The sequence below is a fragment of the Balaenoptera borealis genome, assembly GCF_965194805.1.
Source record: "Balaenoptera borealis genome assembly, chromosome: 11".
Lineage (NCBI taxonomy): Eukaryota > Metazoa > Chordata > Mammalia > Artiodactyla > Balaenopteridae > Balaenoptera > Balaenoptera borealis.
In genome coordinates, this window is record NC_138868.1 from 64,087,559 (window position 1) to 64,097,608 (window position 10,050).

Sequence of the window (10,050 nt, forward strand, 5' to 3'; positions counted from 1 at the left end):
AAATATAACCATTTGGGAAGGTCTCAAAACTTTGTATTGATAGCCTGGGGAAAAAAACTAAACACTTGAAAATATTTTACTACCTATTCAACCTTAAATAGTCATAAGATTGTTTAGCTTAAAAGCATACCTCCAAAATACTGAACTAGGTAATCACATACTTTAAAAGGTAATGACTCATTATCAGTGAATTATCCACTCTATTCTATCAAAGTAGTAATTATAGTCACCAAGTAGTGTTGATGCCTACCTGATTTTGGTTACAGTACAACCAGCTGTACTGTTCGTACTGTAGGAGCATCCATCAATCACATAAGAATAAGCCACTGGGAATGCTCTTTGCTGCCTGGCATCAGAGACACTGAATACACTTACATTACAAGAAACTGAGTGGATTTAATAAATTTTTTATATCACCATACAATAACCAAACTGTATAGTTATTATGATGAATCGTTCTGGAAAGAAAATAAGAGCCTATCTCCTACCCCCTCCCACTTCTATCATCTGCACACTTCCCAAGTGAGTCAGTAAGATAAAATGACTCAGTCTAGACCAGGTGAAAGAATGTATTAACATAATCCAACAAAAATGACATAAAACAACCAGAGTTTTGAGTGTTTTTTCACACTTGTAATGAACTGGAAAAATGTTTCAATTAAGTAAAACAACCACATTCCATGAAAAAAGCCACTCCCATCATCCAGAATACTAAAGCCCTTACGTACTAGAGAAATTTTAATATAAAACAGCAGAAACTAGTATACCATTCATTAGAAACCTCAAAATATTTTTAATAAGTCCTCGGAGAAAGCTCAAGAAGCCAAAAACCTCAGAATCCACACATCTTGGCATTACCCTGAATCGCAATTAACTACCCACACATTTAATCATAATCAATTTTTCAAAGATATACAGACAAATCAATGCATCTATTTAAAAAGACTACTCTTTAAAGACTTTACATTAACTTTTATATTCTACTCAGCAACGTCTGTCTGTACTTCAGATTAGTTCTCATGTTCCAGGAAATAAATACAAACTCATGATATGCCTGTGATCACTGATGGCCTGTTTATGTAATTCTACTCCACTAAATCTAATTCCACAGAATGTGCGCTTGATTATGTAAAGAATCTAATATTCCTTGATGAAATACTATCATTCTCTTCTCCAATGGTTACAATTTTTAAAAGGTATGCAAAGAACTGAGTATCACTCCCATGAAAGACAAAAAAAGTATAATTTTGTTCCAAAATTAACTTTGTCTCATGTATTTCTATTAAGTCTTTCAAGGATTCCAGAGAATCTTTTCATATCTCCATTTCTGGAAAGTGAAATCTGGAAAGTGAAATCAGTATAGAAGTAATTTGGGAACTTGAAAATGGCATTCATTTTTTTCAGCAGATGCCAAATTTTTGACCGACATGGCTCCCACAATTACTTTGTTACCATCAGTCCAGTCAGTTAACAGGTTGTAGGAAAAGATTCGTTTTTGCAGACACTGCTAAGCTGTTTAAAGAGAAGAGAGAGAGATTAATTTAGTGATTATCAAATGCACAAATATTTAAAATATTTCGAACACTTTTTGTCGGATTATATCAGAGGTGTGACTACATTTTAACAAACGTGGACTTTTTAGTTAGGTTTGGTCAAGGAAGTGCAGAAACATTAAGTCAATATGATGTGTTAGTTCAATTAATGTATAAATTCCTGTCACCATCAGAAGACAAACATTAAAAGCTACATCTTTACTCTAGAACTTGCTGTATCATTTTGCCACAGAGGCACAATTATGAAAAAAAAAATTAAAAAAAAAAAGATTCCCCAAACACTAAACTGCTTTCATCCATTACAGTAAATAGAGCCAAACCTGAAAATTTCTAAATCCATATTATAGTCCAGAAATCTCCTTTATCCAACTACTAATCATTCAGAACACAATTTTCTAAAAATAGTAAGACAACAGGTTCATATTAATCATAACTTTTTTAATTAACAAGTAGTGAATAGGACACTTTAAGATATTGTTTACTACATACTGAAATAAACATATCTGTTGTAAATTCAGAAACCCAAACATTTACAGTAAAACGTGTTTACACATAAATATGACCATATTTATTTAAAGCCCCTGTTAGATAGGTCCTAAATACATGCAATACCATGTAAAAACAAGACCATGACGTTGATGCAAAAAATGACAAAATCACTAATTTACCAAAATTAGAAAAAAAAGAGAATGAAATGGAAACTAAGAAAAGACAGTTAAAACAGAAGCAACCTAACAAAGCAGCTTTTAAAATAGTCGATACTAATCTCCATTTTCAAAAGTTCTTAATCAAGTATTTCCAAAAACTGCCATTTATAAAATGACATTCTAAAAATCTATACTTGGAATGTCAAAGCATCCCAATTCAGAAAGCTTTGACTGTTTCTCCCCAGCCCCAAACTTCAAATAATGCAGGAAAATCATTGATGTTAGGAAGAAAATATTCCAAGGGAATGGTATAATTTTTAGAAAAACGCACTTACTGCTTCCAGAACCTTTTAAGACCCACAGCATTAACAACAATCATTTTTCCTATTTTCATCCATTATTTTCTAATGTCATGTTAGAGATGAATAAATTCTTTGAGCCCATGACTGAAAGATCAACAAACCTGGTTTTATTATGACACCATATTTTTGTCATTGGTACTGCACAAAATTATATACAAAGAAATATATACAAAGTGTTCAAGTATTAATTAACTTTCAATTCAAGGCTTCTGTTTCAAAAAGCTACATTTAACATATTCCATAAAGATAGCACAAATTAGTCATTTCAAATAACTTTTCCAACTACTTTTGGTTTTTATATATATTTATATATATAATTCAGTAGGCACTAAAAATCCATGCAGCTGCATTGTGAGGGGCTTGCTCCTGCACTTAGGTATAAGCAGGTTCATCACTCCAGGTTGTGAGTTTGGCTACTATCCATTCATGCTCAAGTGCAGTAGATGATTTTACAAAATATGCTGTAATGCACTGGAAACCGGAGACCAAGTTAGGTCTCAAAAGTGTATTATCTAGCAACAAAACATTTACAGTTCTTCAAGAACAAGATTCCATTTTCATAACCAAATAACAACAAAATAAAACATTTTATATGTAAGATAACTTACATCTTTGGACTGCTGGAAAATACTTTTTAATTATGAACATTTTAAAATAAAAGCAGAAGCCCTGATATTACCTCTTTTTCCTCATTTCTTATACTACCTTTTAAAATAAAGCAGGAAATGTGGCCAGCAGCTGGTCCCGTCTCTTCTGCCCCAACAGCTGTATCCACTTTAGCACAAAGAAAAACAAGGATGCTAAATACGTATATACTTTATCAAACAGTGATGTTTCACAAAGAATTTCTTAATGTCTCTTACACTGAAAGACACTGTGACTCAATCTATACAACTGGACAATAGATAATAGAGTACTTCAAAGGAAGACTATGTCCCAACTTTGGAAAAAGTGTCAATCGTGTCATTAAGTCACTCAATTTTAAAACTTACTTTTAAATAGGACAAATATCCTTGAAATACGGAGAATAAGATTCTTTGTGAAGCCTCACTTTACACGTTTTCATTCACATTTCATAACCTTCAATATCTAATCATACATAAATTTAACCTAAAATTTTAATACAACAAAAATAAAGGTGTTCAACAATTTATTCATACTCAGTGATAGGGTAAATCACTGTGCTGGTCCTCAAAGAATCATTTCATTAACCATTCTTATTCTTCCTTTAAGTAACTAACACAGGAATCTGATATGCATGTTAATTTCCAACTTCTCTAATGGTGAGATATAAAAATCTATTAATCTGAATAGATTGTATATCTAGATCTATGAAAACTAAAAGGCATTCTTGAATATTTAAGAGATTTCTGTCATCTCCGCAAAATAACTATCACATCTGTGTATGCCCCAAGTACTTATTGTCAACCTCTGAAAAGTTGCTCTAAAGTTGGAATTCCAATTTGCACCTTGTACAACTCGGAACTTCCATTCAACTTCACCTGTGTCACTTTCTCCAAACTGTATCTCTATTAGCAGCTTTCAGTGTACAGTTGGAACCGATGTCATCCAAGGCCATGTCCACACTGGGGACAGAAGAGCTAGGTACACGCAAGTCTGAACAAGGGGACACATTAACAGCTATTTCAACCAGAAGAAGCAACTTGAATACAATATTGACCAGCACAAGTCTGTTTCCAGGGTGGACAGGGCCCAAATTAGATTCCCCTCCCACCTTCCAAAAAAGAAAAGAAAAAAAAAATATATCACACACACACACACAAATTGAGATGTTGCCCATTAAAGTAGACTAAGCAGCAGAGCATGAGCGTTACGTGAAGAGATGGATCCTTACCAGGTTGTGAGGCGGGAACGACTGTTCTGTAACCCCTACAACGGAGCCTGGCAGGAAGGAAATCACCTAAAAAAGAAACTGTCAGAGAGATTTAATAGTGACATGTTATCATTAGGAGTTGGTTACAGTGTCACATTCATGCTTTTAGCTAAACACTTAAAGATTCAATATTACTTTTTTTTCCTCCTCTGAAATGTGTCCAGTGAAGATGTCCCACTAAGGTGTTTTACATGGTGTAAGGGAGTTGAAAGGGGTAAACGCGGATAAAGAGCAGATTACTTGACCCTACATTTTAAGAGAAGACGACGCCTTCCGGGCGCACGCCGAGCAGAACTCCACCGACACCTTATCCTTGTCCACATGAAGACACACTCCTCCGGCTGAGTCGTCCTCTTCCAGCACGTCCTGCTGCTGCTTTCCCACGGGCAGAGCGTAGTCATGGTCACCGGCGGGCGAGTCTCTGAAGAGCGAGGTGGTCAGCCGCAGTCCCACGCCGCTCAGCCGGCTCAGCAAGCGAGCCAGTCCGGTCTCGTTGGCTAAGACGGCCCGTAGGTAGCGACTCTCCTCCTGCAGTGCTTGTACGCGCTTGCCCAGCTCCCGATTCTCGGCCCGCAGCTCCTGGTTCTCGGCTGCCAGACCCCGTACTCGACTCTCCAGCCCCATCACGTACTCCTTCTTCTTCAGCCGGTTGAGACGGGCAGCAGCCGCCGCCGCCTTCCGGGGACTCTTTGTCGCCGCCTGGTTGTTGTCGTTGCCGCTGCTGCCGCCGCCTCCTCCCGGGGACTTTCTCCGCCTCTTTTCGCCGCCGCCACTGTCACTGCCGCTGCTGCAGCCTCCGATGCCGTTTAACAGCCTCTGCAGCAGGTCAGAAAAGCGCTGCATCTCGGCAGCCGCGGCCTCGTCGTCGTCGTCCCCTCTCCAGAGGCCGCCGCTATCCGAGCCTCCGCCGGACGAGGAGAGAGGCCCGGGCGAGTTGAGCCCGGGCTCCAGATGCCAGTCTGGTTGCCGGGGATCCAGCAGATCCGCCAGTTCCAGGCCCGACAGAAAGTCCATGTCCTCCGTCTCCTCCCCGGGAACGCTGGCGATAGCCTCCTCCTCCATCTCCTCGGGCGAGGGCGCGCGCGCGGCCACGACGCCGCGGCCCCCCCTCCCGGCGTCCGACTCGCCCTCGTCGCCGGGCGGCTGTTTGCGGCCGGGAGACCCGGCCGCCGCCGTCCCCTCGTCCTCCGCTGCCGCCCGGGTCAAGTCCGGGGGCAGCGAGCAGGTCGCGATCGGCGCAGGGCTCTCGCTGCGGCTTGGGGAGTCGCTGCCCGAGGCCGCCAGCAGTTTGGTCAGGCTATGCCGCATGGGGCCCGACGGCGGGCCCACGTAGGCCCCGGCCCCTCAGACCGGGCCTCGCGGGTCCCGAGGACCCAGAGCGGGTAGCCGGGCAGCAGGCCAGAACGAAATGAAGAGGAAGGTCCGAGTCGCCTCCCGCCCCACTTGGCTGGTCGACCCCCCGCGCCGGGGCGGGGGGGGAGGGAAGGGAGATGGAAGCGGCGAGGCCCAACGATGACTCGACCGCGCCACCCAGACAACGGCCTGGCCGGAAGTCAGTCAATCTCGTTCCAGCCCCTCCCACTGCATTTCGCGCTCCACCAGGCTCTAGTATCGCGAGAGTTCGAATAAGGTCTGGAGCTGGAGGAGCTCCAGATCTCCAGTGACGTCATAGTAACAGCGGCAAAAATAACAACAAACCTGGGATTTACTGAAAAAGTGGTCTACTCTCTCGGCCCTCACTTCTCAATACTCTGTATTCTAGCTTCCACCTCCAGTGAAGCCAGTCTCGCTCAGAATTGATCTTTAGATACCTAATTTATGAATAATCTTAGTTATCCTGGAACTTAAGACTGCTGATCAGATTCTTCTTGGAACTGCTCCTTTCCCCTTTCTCTATATCACAAGATCTTTTCACTCAAACACTTATAGAGTACTAGAAGAAAAAAGAGGTGAATAAGTCATTCATATGTAATTTAATTTTTCCAAGTTTTTATTATAAAAATTTCCAAATATACAGAATATGTGAAAGAATATTACAGTATCCACTCTAATTCAACAATAGTACCCAATACCCAGACTCAACAAGTCAACAATTAACATTTTGCCATATATGCTTTATCTGTATATAAATGTTTTTAAAACATTTTTTTTTGCAAAATCATCCCAAAGTTGCAGACAAGACACACCACCCAAACATGTTGCAGTATGCACCTCTAAAAATAAGAACATTCTATTTCATAGTCATAATACTATTATCAGGTCTTGAGAAAATTAACAATCTTGCTAATATCTATTACCCATACCATATTCAAATTTGCTCAGCTTTCCTCAAAAATCGTCTTTTAGGGGGCTTCCCTGGTGGCGCAGTGGTTGAGAATCTGCCTGCTAATGCAGGGGACACGGGTTCGAGCCCTGGTCTGGGAAGATCCCACATGCTGCGGAGCAACTAGCCCCGTGAGCCACAACTACTGAGCCTGCGCACGTCTGGAGCCTGTGCTCCACAGCAAGAGAGGCCACGATAGTGAGAGGTCCGCGCACCGCGATGAAGAGTGGCCCCCGCTTGCCGCAACTGGAGAAGGCCCTCACAGAAAGGAGGACCCAACACAGCCAAATATAAATAAGTAAATTAATTTAAAAAAAAAACAACTTTAAAAAAAAATCATCTTTTATAGCAGATATGTTCTTTTGAACCAGGATCCAATCATGGCTCACTTATTGCATTTGATTGTTTTTTCCCCCATTTGTCAAACTAGAATAGTCCCTTCCACGTTTTAGTTTTTCTTAATATTGGCTTTCTGAAGAGACAAGGTCAGTTGTCTTGAAAAATGCACCACATTCTGGATTTGTCTGTTTCCTCATGGTATTATCTTGTTCCTCTAGTCCCACAAGGTATTTCAGATTTGAAGCAGTTCACAAATACATTAGAATACAGTGAAACAACTCAAATTTTTACAGAGCAAGGCCAGTGAAAATACAGATGAAATAGGAAGATACGGAGTTCTGAAAGGAGGAAAAGTTTGTATTAGAATAGGATGGACGTAAAATCTTACACAATTCCTCAAGTTGAGCTAACAATAGACTAAGCTTCCTGGCAACCCAGATAAATAAACAAACTTTCCTTTATTTGCTTATGAGTAAAGTATACATGAATTCCTCAACTACTTTTCCAGTTCTCAGGTCTTAAAGAAACTTCTCTATGGGATACTGAATAAAGTAACAGATAGCCTCACCAATAGCTACCTTTATATGGCTGTTTCTTAGAAGGATAGAAAGCAAGTTCCAGGAAAGCTGGACACTGATAGGTCCCAATTTTCCAGAACAGCACCTGACACAGGAGAGGCTTCGATAAATATTTGTTGAATGAATGAATGAAGAAGGTCTCCAACTTTTAGCTGAAGGCATTACACTAAAGCTCAACCAAATGAAAACAATTCTTCAAAGGGCACAAATAAGCATTACATATGGTATCTAGAAGAAGAAATAAGTGGCCTCCATGTCCTTCTTAACCTTCCCATTAGGAAAGGTTTTGCTAAAGTAGGATAGCAAACAGTTTGAGATAATAAATATTCTGGCATATTTTGACTTACAGGTGTTTTGTGTGGCTGGTAATACCATCGAACTGCATTTTCTCCCTGGGCAAAATCAAGATCACGGATTGATTTATCATTTTTTCCCTAAATTGCAAGATTTTGGATTAAATATACATTATTTAAGAGCCTCTCCAATTGGATTAAGAGGAAAGTAGAAAACTGAAAGAGAAGAAAGTTTTTACAACGTAGCCTCAGAAGACAAAAAAGCAACTGAAGCAAGGGTAAAACTCCCAGATAATGGCTTTCCCTCTCTTTCACCATTCCTCCCTTTTCTTCTCCTCATTCTTCTCATTCTCTCCTTCTTCAGAGTTGGTTTTTCTTTTTTCTGGTTATAATGATCATTGCAAAAGATTCAGATAGTGCAGAACTGTACAAATAAGTAGAAGGATATTACCCATAATCTACCTCAAAATAACTGTTATTAAAATTTTGGTGTATAATAGAGTTTTTCTATGTACAGACATAGAACAACACATTGTTTATTTTAGTTCTTTGAACTCTACTCTTTTGGTATGAATATTTTGTGGACATCTTTCATACAACTAAATATAGGTCCACATGCTTATTTTTGATAACTGCCTACAATTCCATTTCATGAACTTTCCAACTTTTATTCAACCAGTTACTCACTAATAGCACTTAAGTTGTATTGGATTTTTCACCATCATAAACCACACAATAATACTGTGCAAACATCTTTGTTCACTTATCCTATGATTTGCTTAGGATAAAGTATTTGAAGTAGAATTTCTGGCTAAGTTTTTATACATAGACCTTTATTACATACGGGAAGGTATCTCTCCCCAGTGGTGGTCACAGTATGTAGTTCCTATGCACTCATGAGAGTGGATTTGTTCTTTTTAGAATGTGCCTATCCGAAAATTAAAAGTGATATCCTTTTTTGTGAATGTACATTTCTTTGATTATTAGAAGGTTGAATGTTTTTCACATGACCAATTGATTTCTAATGTGAATAGCCTTTTTACCTCCTTAGCCCATTTTTCTCTGAGGTAGGAGAAAATGTTTGTCAGGGAAAATATGTGTCTTTTTCCTTCTTAATTTATATGAACTCTTTGCATTATAAGGAAAACATACCTTTGTCTCTTATATATTTTCCAATTTTTCCCCCAGTTGATCATTTACTGGGGGAGGAAGGGGTAAAAACTGCTTGTTTTGCTCTAATTTTTAAATGGTCAATCTATCAAAATTTTCTTCCTGGTTTCTGGCTTTGATGTTAAGCCTAAAAAGGCTTTATTAGCCTAAATAATACTGATATTTACCTATATGTTTTAGAACTTCTTTAATTACTTCTATTTATAATTTACTAAGAGTTTTTAACAAGTGATTATTTCATTTAGCTCCAAATGGAATTTATTCTAGTATAAAATGTGACATAGGAGTATAACTTTTTCAAAAAGTTATTTGCCACAATATAATTTATTGAACAATGCATACTTGCCACACTGATTTCCCAACATGTATACCATATATTAAATTCTTACATAAAGTTGAATCTATTTCTGGCCTTTTTCTTCTATTTCATTGATCAGTCTAACCATTCTGGAAGCAAAATCACTACATTTTTATGCAGTTTTATAATATATTTTAATATGTCATAGGGCAAGTCCTTTTTTGTTAGTCTTACTTTCTCAGAATTTTTAATCTCTATTTGAATATTTATTCTTCCAGATAACTTTATAAAATTTTCCAAGTTCAAAAAAAAGCTGGAATTTTCATGAAAATTGCATTAAATTTATGAATTTACTTTTCCCAGCGACTTTATGCATTTTTTTACTATTGGACTAAATTACTTCTTCTTTTATATTTTCTAAATGGTTATTGTTGCTACATAGGAAAGCTATTGATTGTTTTGTTAAATTTTTAACTGACTCACCCACTCAACTTTCTTAATAGTTTTTATTTTTAGCTTATTCATTCAAATTTCCCTGGTAGACAATTACATCACCTTATTATATATAATGACAATTTTGGCTCCTTCTTTGA

At 38.6% G+C, this 10,050-nt stretch overlaps 1 protein-coding gene across 11 annotated transcripts; it reads right to left on the reverse strand.

The window, feature by feature from the left end:
- Positions 1-555: 555 nt before the first annotated feature.
- Positions 556-6,938, reverse strand: CREBZF (CREB/ATF bZIP transcription factor). 11 transcript variants are annotated; one of them, XM_082343387.1, is made up of 5 exons: positions 4,707-6,936; positions 4,418-4,495; positions 4,065-4,179; positions 3,268-3,336; positions 556-1,512 (listed from the first exon to the last, which is right to left on the reverse strand). In XM_082343387.1, the coding sequence occupies exons 1-2, from the start codon at positions 5,762-5,764 to the stop codon at positions 4,480-4,482; spliced, it is 1,074 nt and encodes a 357-aa protein (XP_082199513.1). In that variant the 5' UTR covers positions 5,765-6,936; the 3' UTR covers positions 556-1,512; positions 3,268-3,336; positions 4,065-4,179; positions 4,418-4,479. The 11 variants fall into 11 exon arrangements, with proteins under 11 accessions (XP_082199513.1, XP_082199510.1, XP_082199511.1 ...); XM_082343384.1 differs by lacking the exon at positions 4,065-4,179 and adding an exon at positions 2,536-2,646 and having other exon boundaries at positions 4,707-6,934; XM_082343386.1 differs by lacking the exon at positions 556-1,512 and adding an exon at positions 1,971-2,646.
- Positions 6,939-10,050: the final 3,112 nt, after the last annotated feature.

Bases quoted from the DNA above. Each gene is read 5' to 3' on its own strand.
- CREBZF (XM_082343387.1), bottom strand. From the start codon at position 5,764: ATGCGGCATAGCCTGACCAAACTGCTGGCGGCCTCGGGCAGCGACTCC.